At 38.7% G+C, this 17,966-nt stretch overlaps 1 protein-coding gene across 12 annotated transcripts in view; it reads right to left on the reverse strand.

Moving 5' to 3' along the window:
• The window catches only part of VEPH1 (ventricular zone expressed PH domain containing 1), a 269,370-nt gene that overhangs the window by 137,316 nt on the left and 114,088 nt on the right, over positions 1 to 17,966 (reverse strand). The window contains exon 10 of one of the 12 annotated variants that reach the window (XM_072959782.1): positions 11,771 to 12,158. The exons of the other annotated variants lie outside the window; for them this stretch is intronic. Coding sequence (XP_072815883.1) covers positions 12,058 to 12,158 — 101 coding nt within the window. The 3' untranslated portion in view covers positions 11,771 to 12,057. Of the gene's footprint in view, positions 1 to 11,770; positions 12,159 to 17,966 lie in introns of those variants that run through there. 12 annotated transcript variants of the gene reach the window in all.

Here is a 17,966-nt window from a genome sequence, read left to right on the forward strand (position 1 = left end):
GCTATTTCTTCTATATCCCTTTTGATTCTGCTCTGGATGTATCTCAAAGACATGGAATTCAAAATACCGACTCTGAATAAATGAATAATACTGTCTTTTAACTGTATAAATTGCCTAAATTGGACAGTAATAAAGTAGGAAGAAATAAAACTGGTAATTGTCTGACTAGAACACTTCCAAAGTACTTTAAAAGTTATGTTTTTGAAGTCAAACATAAATTACAATTTTGGGGAAAAAATGTAGAACAAACTCATCACTTAAAAATACTCTTGTTTTTGCCTGAAAAAAAAAATGGAAGAAGACATCACAAGCCAGTGTGGACCACTTCTCAAACTTTAATTCCATATGACTTGTAAAACAGATTTTTATCTTAGACTGAAACTATACTGTGTCACTCCCCAACTGAACTTCAAAAACTTTGAACAGAATAACAATTATTTCATAACTCTGATACAGGAAATAGAAGGAAAGATATTCCATGGTAAAAAAAAAAGATTCTCAAAAGTGAAGATGAATATCTGAAATGACTATTCGAGATAATATTGAATTATTTCTCAATATCCAAAGACATTCTTTAAACATTTTGGTATTTCCAGGGCTTTGTTCTGTACTAGGTACTCAGAAATGTGAGTTGTTGAACTCACGTGTGCTAAGAACTAAACTACCAAATTTCTCATTTGATGAAGAATCTAGGGCAGGAAGGTAATGGGAAAGAGAACTTTGTCTCATGTTTACTAAGATCTATTTATGACATCATTGGTTGAGAAATACATGGTCCCTTCTCAGCAGCTGGTTGGCTACTGGCCATTATCACGTGCACATGGGTGCAACATCCCTACCCAGAGCAAAAGTACTATGTATGTCTTCCAGTTTGTGGCAAAAATTCCAGTCAGTTATCAAACCAGCATGACAGATGCTTTTGTTTTGAATCATCAGAATGAAATAAAATTCTTTAGTGCATGATTGTCTTGATAATGCAAATAAAATTCAGATAAGGGAAGGGAAATTTGGTAACTGTATATTCGGAAATATATAAACCATAGATATAACTGTATATTCAGAAATATACAAACCGTAGTCTCATTTTGGAAAAAAAGTCAAAATTATGGATTGGTACATAAACACATATATTTATATAAATGCATGGGAGAAAGATCTGACAAACTATGTATCAACCATTGACAATGATTACTTCTGGTTGAGAAGTGGGATTAGGGGAGGGGAGCATGCACATTTTATTCCACATGCTTCTGTATTATTTTAATTCTTTCCTTATGGGTTTATGTTCATGTATTAGCTGTATAATTTAGAAAGAAAACAGTCATATACAATGAAAAAGTTGATATTGGTTAAAGCAGGTAATTTAAATGATGTCTCACTAAATTACCAAGCTATGAGGCTAATATTTCTAGTTTTAAATGTATTTTTCTCTTAAGCTTTGCCCCAACTCACTAGAGCCTCCACCTACCTGGCAGGGTGGCCATGAAGTGGTGGAGGGGTAGACATTAGAATGTTAGAGGAATACAAAGAGAAAGACTAAGGTAAGAAGGAATCCATCGTTTAACTGCTGAAATTGTATGATACAGCACAGCAACAGCCTTGCAAGCAAAGCTTTTGTCTTGAGGAAGGATTTTATACATTTCTTTATCTTCCTTTAATCTATCAACCCCTGAACATGGAGAACTTCCATTACAGACCTGTGATGTGGAGAGGATGGCAGCTAGATCAGTTTTATGGTTGGCAGGGAGAATATAATATAGAAGAAGTAAAAGAAGACTTTTAAGTTCTAGCAGGGGAGATTATGAAGAGAAGACATCAGAAATGGGTTCTGCCTTCCCTATATTTGGACTTCAGTTTGGGGAAGGGGCATATATTAAATTAAGTATGGTAACATGGAGGGCAATGGTGATCTTTAGGAAGGTGATCCACTCCCGGGTGGCTCTCTGCAACAGTCCAGGGAAGCCAACTTAGTTAAAAGCATAGGTTGGAGGCAGGCAGAGAAGGTCTGAGATTCAGCTCTCATGGGCCATCCCTGCCTCTATAATGGAGTGGACAGGAGAAAGAAGAGGTTGAGGTTCTTGCAGGACAGCTTTTCAGAGAAATCGCCATAGTGGGGAGGCGTTCTGCCCAGTGTAGTGCAGAGAGCACTGTCCCAACCAGGCCTCGGAGTGGGTCACAGCATCAGTGGGTGCTGAGGTGCAGTCAGACTGCCAGGTAGAGCTATGGGCCTACCCATGCACATAGTGCCCGGAAGATAAGTAACATCATCCTAGACTTTAGCTGAGAGGGTAATCAGCAAGCAAAGGACCTTATCCTTTACACAGGAAGACACTCCCATCCTCTAGGCGCAAAGCTGTTCCACCATCACAAGGAAACAGGACCCACTTCCTCATGCCTCCAGAAGCCACCTTAGGGAGATAAGGATGGGGGGTGTAAGAGAAAGAATATTTATAACCAAATGAGAGGTTGTTTCCTAAATGTACAACTCAAGTGATTGGATGAGATGAAATTTAAACAAAGACTCAGTTAATTTCCCCCTTACTGACCAATGGTTAGTTGTCCATGAAAAGTTCTAGGCAAATGATGGTGGATTTCCTCTACAAAGCTGAGTTGTAATGTGAAACGCTGCAATCTTACAATAAGTGAAAGTAGTGATAGAGAATAAAATTACCCTGAACAAGAAGATCGGGTGGAAACAGAAATCTTGTCCTAACAGAAAGTAGAGAGTTTTATTAAGAGTCACGCAGCAAAAGGTAGAGGGTGGGGAGTCAGCTGAGGAAGGGTACTGGGACACTTTGCACGTGAGGGCTGAAATCTAATCACATGCAGTGATCTGTAGTGTCTTTTTGTGTATACATACTTGCGAATTTCTTATGTGAAAACTGTTGAGAAATTGTACCGGCTTGCTGTTTAATGTTGCTCCTAAAGAACAGAGTAAGACTTGTCCATTAACTTTCAGGTGATGGAGATTCTTGGATGCTCTTATAACCAATGTTTCTGCCCTGAGACAGGGACTGAAAAGCCCCTCCCCTTAGAAGCCATTCTCCGGCCAATTGCTCTGACCCCTCATCTAAAATCCAGTTCTGCTCCGTGGTGGTGGTGAAGAGCCCAGACTTGAAGCTAGACTCTCCTCCTTACTAGCTTTATGTCCTTGGGCAAGTTACATAACCTCTCTGTGGCTTAATTGTGAACAATAATAATAGCACCTATATCTAAGAGTTGTTTAGAGTGATCAACCATCTCTGTTTGCCTGGGACTGAGGTGGCTCCTGGGACTTAAAACTTTTGGTGCTAAAACTGGGAAAGACTTGCACAAACCAAGAGTTGGTCACCTTGGTAAACATGAGCACAAAAGAAATGAATTCATGTGAGGTTTTCAGACAGAAGTGTGCATGACACAGAGCAAGTACTTACTTAGTAATGTGTCTTACCATTTTCATGATCACAATTACAACTATGACTATATGGAGAAAGAAATCGACCCTCAGCCAGGTGGGCTGCTGTAGTGCTGTTTTGATTAGAGAAAAGGGGATCCTAATGACCCCTGGAATCTCTAGGTCTCTTAGTGTCCTGAAATTTTCACCTAATTGCTTGTTTTAAAAAGAACTTATAGAGCTAATACTGAAGTGCAGGATGAAATAAAATTCTATACAACTGAAATAAATTTCTCTGGAAACATGACAGAAGATCTAGCAAGAAAGAAGATCTCAAAGCAGTGCTGAAGTCATTCACTTCGTCTCTGAAATCCTTCAAAATTCTAGGATGTCAAGTAGTGAGTAAGAGAGGCTTTTGATGCTGTTGCTATTTCAAGGCTCAGAAGCCAGAGACATGTATAGCAAGATGCCACCAGGAAGCTCTCAGAAAAGGCTTGATACTTTGCTGTATTCAAAGCATCCCAAGTGAGAAGAAGACTTTCTTGCAGCAAAAAAAGGGAAAAACTAGCTAACGTTAATTGATTGGTTATTATATGTCGGGCTCCATTCTAAGAGCTTTATGAATGTATTGCCCCTTCACGCTCACAACATCACATCCTGTGATGTACATACTTCCAGGGTAGAAGAAGAATCTGAAGCTCAAAGGCATTAACTAATTTACTATGTCTGATATAAGCAGAAATTAATAATAGATGGAATCAAAGAGGATTTCATTTATACCTAGATATTTTAAGTTATGTAAATCCTATTATAAATTTTGTATCACTCTCATTTTTACAGTATTTAGAGACATGATGATGGTTTGTTTGGTTCTGATCGCAGTTTTGATCTGTGTAGCACAATTGGATGAGTCGCAGCACATTTCCTTTCATGCCCAAACCTCTCTTGAAGGAAGCCTACGTGACTGACCCATGAAATTCCAACTCAAAGTACTACTGTTCCCCAGTGGGAACTCCTTTAACTGAAAGCATAGTAATCAGGGAAATAAGTCAAGGGGATAAACTGCCTCTATTGAGTTAGCCTTGGAAACCTGAACGTCCACAGTAAAAGTTAATATCATAATCACAAAATCATTTTTCTATAAATCAGTGTTACACATGACAGAGGTCAACATATCTTTGAAAGCCTTCATTTTATCCATTGCTTGCTTTCAAGCTGTACTTGAATGTAATTTGTTTCATTCTTATGTGACCTAAAATCCAGTGATAAAATTGACACAATATTGTTAACTGACTATGTATCAATAAAAATATATTTTAAAAAATCTGGTGATAATGACATTAATCGTCACAGTTAATATTAAACAGGATCAACTTTTTTTTTTACTGTTTCTGGTTAATTATATTCTTATTGCTGCCCAGAGAGAAGAACAAGTTATATCATAAAACAGAGTAGTAATGTCATTTAGATTTCAGAAACTCAACTTTCTAGTTGTAAATTTGAAACAGCTGGTTAAATATTTTGTCCCACAGAGGAAGACAGAAAAATCTATTGAAGAACTAAAGTGAGGGTTAATAGTTGAATTATCCCTGCCTCAACTGGCTATTTCCCAGTGGTCCAGAGGGTAGCATGAATTATGGGGTGAGAAGACAATCACCATTCATTCAACAGAGGCTGTAGGAGTGGCCTCTTGCCTCCCCCACACCACCAAAAAAACCTCTGGTATTTCAAAAATGTGCCTTATGTGGGAAATTTGATGCCAGGTGCTTGTTAAAAAAATCGTAAAGTCCCAGAGCTGGAAGGGCCTTTGAATGGTAGTTTCTCTCTTCTAAGACAGGATTGAAATGGAACCAGCTCAGAAACTATTCTTAAGGTTCAAAACACTTAAAAGCATGGCAAAATGCACAGTCCCATTTCCCCCTCTGTGTATTTAGATTGTAATGGCTTCATTTTGAAATTAAATAAAGTGTTTTTACATTGGCAGGGCCTCATTGCCAATTTTTCTACTTCACTGAGAGCCCTCTTATGAAGGAGAATCTGAGAATCCAAAAGTCTCGATGAGAGATATTTATGACCCAGAGCCAGCTTGAAAATGGTTGAAATATTTAAAACCCATCTATACTATGTGATAGCACCTTGTTCAAAGGAAATCTCCTAGCAGAAAACCATTGGTTTGGTGCCCCCAGGAGAGGACTTTCCACCTTCATAAATACCCAATCATTAGAGCAAACACATATTATCTGGTGATGTTCTGTACGAAAAAGTGCTGTAAGGAAACACTTCATTATTATCGAGTCCTGGGCTGGACTCCTGGACTGAGAGAAGTGGCAGGAAAAGAACAGAGGGGATAAACGATCAGGGGTCTTTCCTAGGATTTGGATGGCGAACAGGCAAGAAAGAGCTATAATACTAAGTTTCCATAAGCACTAATGAGGAGCCTGAAATGGCTGTGCTCCAGGTACGAACATCATGAAACCTGCCTGCCCTTGCCCACGCCAGCCCTAGCTCCCTATCAAAAATAACAATTTCCCATGGCAGGCTTTGCTTGAGCCACTTACAGAACCAAGGGAGGCAGACCTGATGGTTAACCAGGAGCTCTGTCACCACTAATTCTACTGGGCTAGATGAAGTCTGGGTGGGATGAACAGAGATTAAGATAGGTGAACAGTAAGTCATGGGTCCTTACTTCCTCCCCACTGGTGGGACCCACTCCATCTCCTCATTGGAATGGGAGCTGTCTCTGAATCCTGCCTAACTGCTGCCTGTGCCCTCCCATCGGGAGAATGGCCCTGTTTGTGGGTCTCCCTGTGTCTACTTCAATGGTATATGCTGAAAACGTGCCCTTCAGCATTTACTTGCTGCCAAGAACTGTGTCTGTCCAAGAGCTCTGGTTGCCTTGCAGACTACATCCTTTTAGATATGACTTTAGGCTTTATCTGAGGGACCTCTGCTTATAGTCACACAGGCTTTCCTCTGCATGAGTCCACAGGGTGTTATTCACAGGCCACAGGGTAAATGATGCCTTTCTAGAGCTGGGCAATACAGAGGCTCTGCAATGCAACGCAAGTGAGGCACACTTCTCAGACAGTTTGATTCGGAATTGTACAGAAATCCCTGGAAGAATCTGCTATTTTATTCTAGTTAGTTTCTTCTCACCTATCACTTCTGGCCCCATTCTCTGTGTTTATGATATTTCTTACTTTTCTCAGCCCCCTGCATGCCTTATGGCCAAGTCCCTGCTTTATGACTCAGCCAAACCTCATTTAGCTTACTAAGCCCCAGGAATGAAAGACAAGGAGGGAGAGATATATTTGAGAAATTGCATGTAACTCCTGTTCCAACAGAAGACTGCAAATGGTCACAGGAAACCTCTGACCACAGCCAATGAACTTGCACAGCACAGTGAACTTGCACCCAAAGGGAACTGCACTTCTTGTAGTTCTTTCATGGTATATGTATGTTCAATGGTAATTAAACCACTGATCTAATTGATTATATGGTAACCAAACAAATAATAAAAGTAATAGAAATATGTTTGTACTTTGCAGATTTGCATGAAAATAGTCTGTTCTTTAAGGACTGAAACTTCATCGACATTGTTCTGGGAGCCTGAGAACACGCTGCCATAAGCACATCAGCTTTATTGTCACAGGACAACATCAGCTCACCCAATAGCACAGCAGGCAGTGGTACAGGCTTTGTTGCTAGACAACCTGGCATCAAATATCAGGTCTACCATCTGCAAGTTATGTGATTTGGGGAAAATTTCATTTTCACTTCTGTATTTCACTTTCTGCATTTGTTATTTAGGAATAATACTTGCTCAGAGTAGAGTAAAGCATTTAAAATGGTACCTAGCACAGAGTGCTTGCTGCTACTAGTAGTAGCACAGAGAGATTAACCCAGAACCATACTATAATGATGGAGTAGTTGCTGCTTATTAAGTACGGAGTTTGTCACAGAATGTGTAGTCATATTTTAAAAATTTTTTTAAACTGTAAAACACACAACATAAAATTTACCATAATAACCATTTTAAAGAATCTAATTCCGTGGCATTAAATACACTTATAACGTGAAACCATCGCCTGTGTCTAGTTCCAGAACTTTTTCATTACTCCAAATGGAACCCCTGACCCACTAAGCCATTACTTATCATTCCACTTCCCCTTAGCCCCTGACAACCACAAATCTGCATTTTGTTTCTGTGGATTTGCCTATTCTGGATATTTCATATTTTGTATCTTACTTCTTTCATTTAGCATAATGTTCATCCACGATGTAGCATGTATCTATTCCTTTTGAGGACTAAATATTCCACTGATGGATATGCTACATTTTGTTATCTATTCAATCTGGACATTTCAATCTGATGGACATTTTGATTGTGTCCAGCTTTGAGGTTTTGTGAAGAGGGCTGCTGTGAACATTTACATAGTGTATGGATTTGTTGGAATGCTTATTTTCAGTTCTTTTAGGTATACACCTGGGAATGGAATTGCTGGCTCTAAGGAAGGTATTCTATGTTTAATTTCTTGAGGAGTGGTCGTATATTTTTAAACAACTATTTCTTTGCTCTTATAATATCCAAATTTAAAAACAAAACCATCATATTAATGGTGAAAGAGATGTACTTAAATAGTGACCTCTGGAGTCACTTTTCTGTCCCAATTGTGCAGACAGATGAGTAGCTGCCGTTACAAACAGTATTCACATTGGGGTCATTTCTGACTGGGTGACTGACTGCTCATAATTATAGAAAAAGGTTATTGTGGCAACATGTTCATATTTCTGGATTAACTTCAACATTATTTCTAATATTTCCAGCCAATACTCCCTCCAAAGTAAGAATAATGAAATATAAGTTAAGAAAAAAATTTTAATTTAACTTATCTTTAAGTGACTGTATTGATATTTTCATTATTTCTCCAGTGAATTTTTGGTAACCACTAGAAAGACTTTCTACAACAGTGACAAGTCTGACTCAGCTCTAGGAACAGGAATCTGAACACTCTGCCAATTACAAAATCTCCAGGGAAAATTCATTGGGAAGAACTCACCTGTTTCCTACTATGCACTCTTTGTGGTCGCCAAACACAAGTTAGATTTCCATACAGTAGTAAGAATACAAAGAAGTTAACAGTAAAATGATCAGAAACAAATCTGGGATATTTTCATAGGAGCTGGCACAAAGACATGAAAGTAATTTTGGAATTTATATGAATTTTGAAATATAAACATATATGGATGCGTGTGTGTGTGTGTATGTGTATATTTACATGATGCAAATGTAGTTGATTTCTGGCAATAATAGAGTCACTTTGTGGTCACACTGAGTCAGTGGAAGCCCATATGTCATAAATAAACATTTGGCTCCACCAAGCAGAGATATATCAAAAGTTATGCAGAGGCAAACAAGGCAGGCAAGCCCTGATCCCCTGCAGGTACCATTCCATGTGCTACCAATTACTTTACAATTCTGCAAAATGTATAACAACAACCAGACTTAGGACACAGGAAATTTTAGGAAATTTCATTATTGAGCTCCACTAAAATGGGTCTATTTACATGTTTTCCCCGGAGGGAAGGAGGACAAGCCTAAGATTATCTACATGTGAGAAATCTACCTCATTCCCCTCTCCAGCTGGCAGTTCTGAACCAAGGCATTCTGGCCTCACTGCCACCTGACAGCCTCAATTAAAAACTCTTGAGAGTGGTGTGTATTTATCAAGAGGTTTGATGATGTCAGATAGGTTGTTATAAGTTGTACGGGACCTCCATACAGTATATATCTACTGTCTCAAACTCTTTGAAGCTCTTGCAAGAAGTGGCCTTTAGCAACTCCTAACTGAGCCTGGTTTTCCTAGATGTCCACTAGGAATCTATTTGAAGTTGAGTTCATCATCATGTGTCTAACATGCGAAAATTAGGGAGCATCTTGTTTCATTCGTGAGGTTTCACTGAATAGAAAGCAACTAACTTTGGGAAGCCACTTCTGAGATATATTATGAATATTTCAGAAAGTGAATTTTAGAACATAATTCTAGACTTAAAGGAAACTCAAGACTACAGGCTACAAGTATAACTGAAAGCCTCCAAGGAAGGTATTTTCTATGAACTGTACTCTTAGAGCATAAATTCTGAAAGATGTTACAGATTACCTGCCACTGGTGCAGTTGCTGTAACAATTGTGAATAGCTGGTAAGCTTAAAGAAGGTTGATATCACTTGATACCCTGCACCAAGGAGACATCTAACACCATCATCATCAACAAATACTTTGGGGATTTATCAAGTATGGAACATTGAGCTGTGTATTGAAGCTATAAAAACAAGACTCTTGTTGACAGTCTTACAACTTAAAAAGAGATATTAGGAATATACAAATATTAAAAAATAGCAATCCAAGGTAAACTGCAAGATAGTAGTATATGCAGTCACTGAGGACAGAGGAAGTAGTACTTATTCTAGACTTGATGGATGGCGGGCTTAGAGAAATAGAGCAGAGGGCACCTAGAGGAGCAGCGATGCAGGCAAAGGCATGGAGTGGGGATGGAGATGGTATATACAAAAGGGCATGTGGGATAGAAACAGTGACAAGGCTAAAAATCCAGGGTGGAGCCATGACTCTGCCACCCACTGGCCAAATTACATTGGACAGGCTATTTGACTTTGTCTTTTCTCACCCACAGAATGAGGATAACAATCACTAGACTATAGGCTTTTCATCAGGATTAAATAAAAACAATCTATACAGTTATTCTTTTATCTAGTAAATACTCATTAATCAACATAAAGATATTTAGTAAAGTTAGCTATTCTTACTCATAATGAGTTAACCCATATGGAAAGAGCAAGTCCATGTGGGAAATTATTGGAGCCTGAAACTAGTGGGAAAAGTCACATCAAATACAAATAGCATAGCTAAACAACAAGGACCTACTGCATAGCACAGGGAACTATATTCAGTATTTTGTAATAACTATAATGGAAAAGAATATGAAAAAGAATAATACATATGGGTATCAGAGAATCATTTTGCTCTACACCTGAAACTAATATAAACACTGTAAATCAACTATACATCAAAAAAATACAAATAGCAGGCACTATCAATTTATAGCTAAATACTAACATTGATACATAGACAAACCAATTGTAGAAATCAAATGGTCATCTATTCTTATTATTTATAATCTGTGTATTGCTTTGTTCAATAATTTACAATAATTCCCTGTTTTCTTGTTTGTTTTTAAGAGGGTAGGGGTTAGCCAGGAAGAAGATAGTCAAAATAGAAGCTGTAAAAATAAAATAAAATAAAATAAAAAACCCAGACATACTAAGGTTAGATTGGGCTAATAGAGCTCCTTATAAAGATTCAAGAGACCACATTCACAAAAAGCAATTCAAAACATACCCAGTGAACTTATAGGAAACCATGTGACTATATTGTGCTCTAAGAATAAAATGGTAATAAAGAGTGTAACAAAAGGTAGTTGAGTTAATTTTATTTCCTTATTAAGTTTGCAACTCCTCCTTTCTGCTTGAACCGTCTGCACTCGGCTCAGAATGAGATGACCAAAGCTCTTCTTGTAGGTCTGACATGGCGAATGCCCACTTTACTTCTCTCTGATCTTACTGTGTCAGCCTTTCCCCAAGTACAATGACCACTTGACATAAATCCAAGGGTAAAAACTGCAGGCTGTCTGCCCACATCCTGACAGATGGTCCTGGCGATGTGGTGCTTTAGGTATCCACATTAATGTAAAATCCAGTAGGTGTGAACCAGAGGCCACCACGAGCCGACAGCACCTAGTGGGCAGTGATGGCAGAGCTAAAACTCCATCACCAGGAAGGTTCACAGTTCCCATATCCAGGCCTTTCCTAACACACGTGGGATAGAGGGGCTGCTGAATTTGATTTGATTTTAATTTTACCTTCTGCCAAAACTGGAGATCAGTGGCCAGCCCCCTCTCCTTATCACCTTCATCAATATTACGATGCCTTTTGCTCAGTGAAATGCTCTCTGAGAAGCTGCTGGGGAAAAGTCTGCGCATGTGGCATCTCCGGTGTTTTTTCTTTGACATTCTCAAAGAAAGCAGACCAAACTAGAGAATGAAAGGAATGTACATGGGAGAAGGAAATGCAGATACAATATGCTGAGACAGGAGATGAGAACATCAAAGAGAGGGAGAAGATAGGAAGATTTATTATAAGAAAAGGAAGTCAGGTCAAAGGAAACAGTAATGTGGCGGTGGTAATAATAACCCATGAAGTCCAGTGTTTTTCCCTCTGAACAGAGCAAACAGGACCTGAATATAACTAGTGTCTGCTTTGGGACAAAAGAAAACAGCATAAAAAGGGTCTGTCTCAAAAAACAAACAAAAAAACACCTCAGTCAACTTAGCATATTATTTTTTTCTCATCAATTCTTCAAATACTCTGCTCAGAAGGGGATGGGAGTTACTGGCTCAGAGTTAGCAAAGCTTATTATATATGACCCCGGTGACCCTTGAAGTTTGCATCTGTCACAACAGAACACACGGCTTCCTAACACAGTGCCTTAGTCTGCCAGACTCATGCAGGGCTGTGGAGTGAGACATCTGAATAGACCATCTGGCACCATAGCTATCAGTGTCCCTCTGTTTGAGCTTCCTTCTGCAGACAGAGACCCAGACATGCAAATCAGCACCCAGAAGCCTCCTTTCTGCTTTTCTTGTCTTCTGACTTTCTGCTCCTTCCTTCCTCACATGATGGAACCTCATCAGTGGGTACTAGGAAGGACTCTGCAAATAAGAGCATATGGTTCCCTTAGGTCTTAGAAAGAAGCCTGGAGGGAAAGCCTTCAAAATGGCTTAATAGCACTAAAAGAACTAGCAGTTAAACTGTTAATTCTTGTTGGGACTATTCTTCTCATTCCAAAAGCCCTTTGAATCCCCAAACGTTTACGGTTGGAGTCAAGACCTCCATCTCTACATGCAATTACTTTGAGTTTTACAAATAAGGTAAGTGTGGCAGGTCAGGCAGTGACTACATCAGGTTGGGCCCAACTTTCCTGAGAAGCAGTCTGCTGCCTCCAATACTAACTAGATCACTAGAGCTCAGCAGAACTGTACAAAACCCCTCTCATGTGGTGCCTCCCTTGGACCACAGATGATATTATCCAGGCACTGTTTACTGCCAAGTGTGTATCTCCTTCACTCTGCCAAACATTTTGTTGACATCCTTTGTTTGTTGTCTTCTCTATTTTCATAAGTTTATACTTTTAAATTCTTTTATTATCATTTAAATGGCATTTTAGTGGTAGTGGAGAAAAACATATGTACTACCCACCATGCTTACCAGAAGCCTTGTGTGTGTAAGGGGTAGGGGACAGGTCAGAAACCCTTAAATCCCATCCAACATAAAATTCCAGATGAACGTGATAGCCAGTAAAAGCTGACTATCTAGGACGAGGCTCGATAAACTACAGCTGTGGGCCAAGTCTGACTTACTGCCTGTTAGTGAAAATAAAGTTTTATTGGAACACAGTCATGCCAAACCATTTATGTATTATCTATGGATGGTTGTACACCACAATGACAGGGTTGAGTAGTTGCAATAGAGATCTCATGGCCTGTCTCTGTTCAGAAATATTTACTACTTAGCCTTTTACAGAAAAAGTTTGCCAACATCTGATCTAGAATGCAAGCTGTTGACAATGATTAATATTGTAAGACTTGATGTAAATATTTTTCTATATTTCAAGCTTGTTTGGAGAATGTTAACATTTTTTTGAATTATTACATTTAGCCTTAGCCATGGCCAGGAAAGAAATGTATCCTATTGAAGGTACAGCAAAAGAATATCCTTTTAAGGAAAAGTGTTGATCTAGATTCAGTATCTTGTATCCAACATAGCTGTGAGAGAAATGTTACTCATAGAGGAAAATCTGACAGCTCTTTACATTTTAAATTAATGTTTGTTGACTAGCAGATTTTGTTGTTTCTAGTGCTCCAACAAAAATATTCCATTTAGAAGGTTATACTGCTTAAATTTCATAGCACAAGGTCCTTATAATTACATGTTGGCTTAGATTTTTTAAATTGTACTCTTAAACTAGTCCACATTTTTCAAATCCAAGTTTCACCATCTGATTGAAAAGTGAAGCATCTTTGAAAAATACCCCTTCCCTAAGAGGTCAAAATATTTTCCAACATAGAAAAAGTCCTGGAAGGAACATTTCTAACAGTAGTAAAATGGTAAGATTTAGGATGATTTTCTTTAGTTCTTTCTCTGTTTTCCAAGTTTTTACAGTGAACATTATACTTTCACAACTGTTAAAAATTAACTTCACTGGGAATTTTTTCCACTAGGAAACGGATTAGAATTTGGTTGTGCTGTTGGTTGATAAATTCAAGTAAGCTATCAGCTGTCATAAAATTATCACAGTGGGATAGCATTCTGGCAGATAAGTGATGAGTTAAGTTTGTTATACATTAAACAATTTCAGGCAATCACAGTCTCAGAGGTGCAAAATACTCAGAAACCAGGAATTGTGTCTGAAAACCACTGACTATAAATAAATTGGTAGTTAGTTTTCTCCAGCTCACGTGTCCCATTTATAGTTTGAAGAGTAAGGTCATTCTCCCCACAAGTGACACAGCCTGTGGGACTGTCCTGGGGAGAAGGAGTCTTTGCCACATCCACCACTCAGCCGATGCCTTTCTGAGACACGGGCAGTGGAGGTTGTGGGGAGTTACACTGTGCACCCACCCCCCAACTCCTTTTTTTTCCTACGGGTAAAAATCCATATATAATTAACGTCCATGACAGCTGGAGACTGCAATGTGAATACCGATCGAATTTTTTGTTAAAAATACTAAAAGCTTTTAGGAGTAATGATTTTTGGGTGATTATCTCATTAAATTCTCAAACATGTAATGAACTGGCCATTATTGTGGAAGAGAGACTCCTGGCCCTCAGCCTGGCCGCACAAGCCCTTGCTTCTAACCACTCCACCCCTCTGCCTGATTCCTGCTCTTCTCTTCTGTATGAATAACTATAATGAAGCTCATTTATTTAAACAGAACTAACAGTTATCAATTTCCACTAATTCAGTATTTTCTTCAATATATCAAATGTTTTGAAAAACACCATGCACATATTGTCAGCAAATGATTAACCATTTTGCCTCTTTTTAAATGCTGAGTTCGAGATATAATTTCTTTATTTGTGGCAATCTCTGTGGATTTTCAACCTTTTATGTTGCATAACAACACAATGAACTTCTCTTTCCTCAGTGTAATAAAGGCTGTCAACCTAACCATAAGTGAAGAGTCACGTGCAATGTGAAAGTCCATCTGACAAAAAGATCGAAATTCAGCTGTACATTAATGCTACACACATTATCTGCTAGGTCAGTTTCTGGGCAAGCCTGCTCCTTACTCTTCTTTTGTTGCTTCATTTGTCTGTTCATTTGTTCATTCATTCATTCATTCAACTCTGTATGCTGAGCACCTGCTCTGTGCCTGGAACTGTGCTAGGCATGAGGGATAGAGAGGGTCCAGAGCTGAAGAGATGCTACAAGATACTGACTCAGGCTCCCGGTGTTGCCTGCTTTTCATCTTAGTTGCTGTGGTTAGGATGCTCCACTTCAGCTCTGTCTCTGGGACTTCAAACCCTGACACCCTCAGCACGTGTCTCACAAGGTGTATGATGTTAGATAACTGTGTTATTGAAGCCAGAGCCCTAAAAGCCAAGCTATTGGAAACCTAAAAAATGGCACCTTGGGTCCTACTCCAGGGTCTGCAGAATCTCTTCAGGCTTCAAGCGCTAATCCTGTCCCACCCTGGGCCTGTTCTCACCACAGGCTGAGAAGACCATAGCTGGTGATCCAGACTTTTGCTGGCCCAGCTGGGAACCTCACACAAGGGTAGAGAAAGGCTCTAGGAGTTTCCTTTCCAGGGCACAAAGAAGCATTTTGGGAAGGTCATTTAACTGATGAAGGCAGTGACCTGTGAAGTGGGAAGTTCTACGCTGGCTGCAAGGGCTAACTCTGGCTGGAAACATTGCTGCAATGTATCTCTCTCCTTGGTCAGCTGCCCACCAAACATGTCAAGCTTGCCCAGCCTCCTGGGCTGGTGCTGTCAAGCCATGGGCCCTGCACTGGGTGAGCATGTGTTATAAGGTAAATGAGGGCTCCAACTGCTCTTGGGATACTGGTCCATTCACTGGGCACACCCCACTTTCACCCTTGCTCCTTTAAGTTCTTACATCTCCAGACCCTCAACTGCCTGGGGCCGTTGGGCCCCTCTGTGGGAAAGAGACAAAGGGTGAGAATACAAAGGAGTGTACTGCTAATACAAATTACTTAAGGTTACCCCCCCCACCTCTGCAAGAAGGTGGTGATGTTGGTGGTATAGACTTCAGATTGGAAAGAGAAGGGGTATTCTTCTCAGACCCTTTGAGTTATTGTACCTAACCCCCATCATTACTTTATCATAGGGGTGGTTCCAAGACCAACCTTGCCTAACATGTTTGAGTGGAGTGGTCAGTCCATATCTCTCTGTATAAACCTTGCCTACAACCAGCTGATTGAATGATTCCATGTCAAGTTATGTTTTTGTTGTTGTTGTTTGTTTGCTTGCTTTTGTTTTTTTAACAGTAACTGAGATGGGAGAAAAAGAGTGTGATCAAAACTAGGAAAAGATTTTTTCTTCAAAAGTCAGTAAGGTCATCATTTCAGCAATCTGGCTCCATTTCTTTTCCTAATATCAACAAAGCAACATCATAGCTTGATGAGATTTCTATTATGAGTAAAACACTTCATATGGGTCAGAAAAGTTTCCCAAACCATATCTTGATGGATAAAGCAAAAATGAATTTGAAACACATGGATTACATTTTCTTAAAATGTGCATGAGTTTGGGAGTTAACAATAACAATGTTTGACTAAAAGCATTTGGAATTTCTTAAGCTCCAAGAGTTTGAAAAACCAGTTTCTAAGCTGAACTTAGATGGGTACCATTACTCATCAGGGCACTGTAATTTACATTAAAGGTATTCACAGGTAACACTTTAACAAACCAAGGATGGCAACATGCTATCATTTTATTCTTTGCTTTGGAAATTGCTTCCTGTTTTAGTGCTTTAAATTCTCAAATAAACACCTTAATTTATATACTTACTGAATCACTTTAAGAAGACAGAATAATTCCTCTTGCTGTTGCATATAAATTAAAAAATCCACAATAATCCAGGAGATGCAAACTTAAACATGACAAAACTTTTGGAAACATTAACAAACATCTAAAGTATTCAAGGTACATCTGAAACTGGAATTATGAAGAGACTATATAATATCAATGTTGTAAGAATATAAAGGATGTCTGTGCTTGTCTTGATTCTTTTATTGTAGATTTCATTATTTATAAGAGTTCAAAGGCTTTGGTAAAAAAACAATCAATCAAACAAACATGAAACCCTCGGGTATAACTGTGTTTTAAGTACTGGTGTGACTGTAAAATAAAAATTCAGCAAAAGACATGATAGGGGATATGGGAATAGTCTTAACTACCTACATTTACTGGAAAAGATAGTGTTTATTTAAATATTTTCAAGGTTCTTTTTAAAAGGACTTAGAAAAAATGATGTAGATTTAGTACAGAAAGTTGGTCCAAAGTATAGTGACCATCAGTTCCTATTAAAAGGAATGAAGGCCAATTGGATTAATCTGTAAATATCAGCGATAGGTGAATTCACATACAGATACTTGTCTCAGTCCATTTGTCAATGTTTTGGGTTTAGGAAAGCATACATTGCCTCCAGTACATTTTTGCTTAATTTTAAATCTACGTATATTTTAAGGGAAATGTAATCAATGTGTTTCTAATTCATTTACAGAACTTGATTAAGCATAATGGAAGACCTCTGATACCCAAGGTATTCTGAAGTTATTAAAACTATCTTCTACAAGGAACTAAATGCCATGTTCATCAAAAGTCAGAAGGTCACACCGTACAAATTCAAACATATAACAAGGAGTAGAGTTTCCTGGCTTCCAAGCCTATTCATCCTTTCTAAAACTTATATCCTGTGAGAAGAATCAAAGGACAATTGGAACCACAGGTTCAATGCCATAAACAGTCCAGATGACTGAGCCCCATATCCTTGAGTGTCCTTGAGGAGAAAACTCATGTTCTCAATTAAGAGGTAAGCATTAAAGCTCTAATTAAAAAAAAAATACATGCACTCCAATGTTCATAGCAGCACTATTTACAACAGCCAAGACATGGAAACAACCTAAATGTCCATTGACAGATGACTGGATAAAGAAGTTGTTCCATATATACAATGGAATACTACTCGGCCATAAAAAAGAAAAATGCTATTTGCAGCAACATGGATGGACTTGGAAATCATCATACTAAGTGAAGTCAGCCAGAAAGAGAAAGAAAATTACCATATGACATTCCTTATATATGGAATCTAAAAAAATGACACAAATGAGCTTATTTATAAAACAGAAACAGACTCACAGAGATAGAAAACAAATTTATGGTTACCAGGGGGGGATGAGGTGGGAAGGGATAAATTGGGAGTTCAAGATTTGC

The sequence above is a fragment of the Vicugna pacos genome, chromosome 1, assembly GCF_048564905.1.
Source record: "Vicugna pacos chromosome 1, VicPac4, whole genome shotgun sequence".
NCBI classification, from domain to species: Eukaryota; Metazoa; Chordata; class Mammalia; order Artiodactyla; family Camelidae; genus Vicugna; species Vicugna pacos.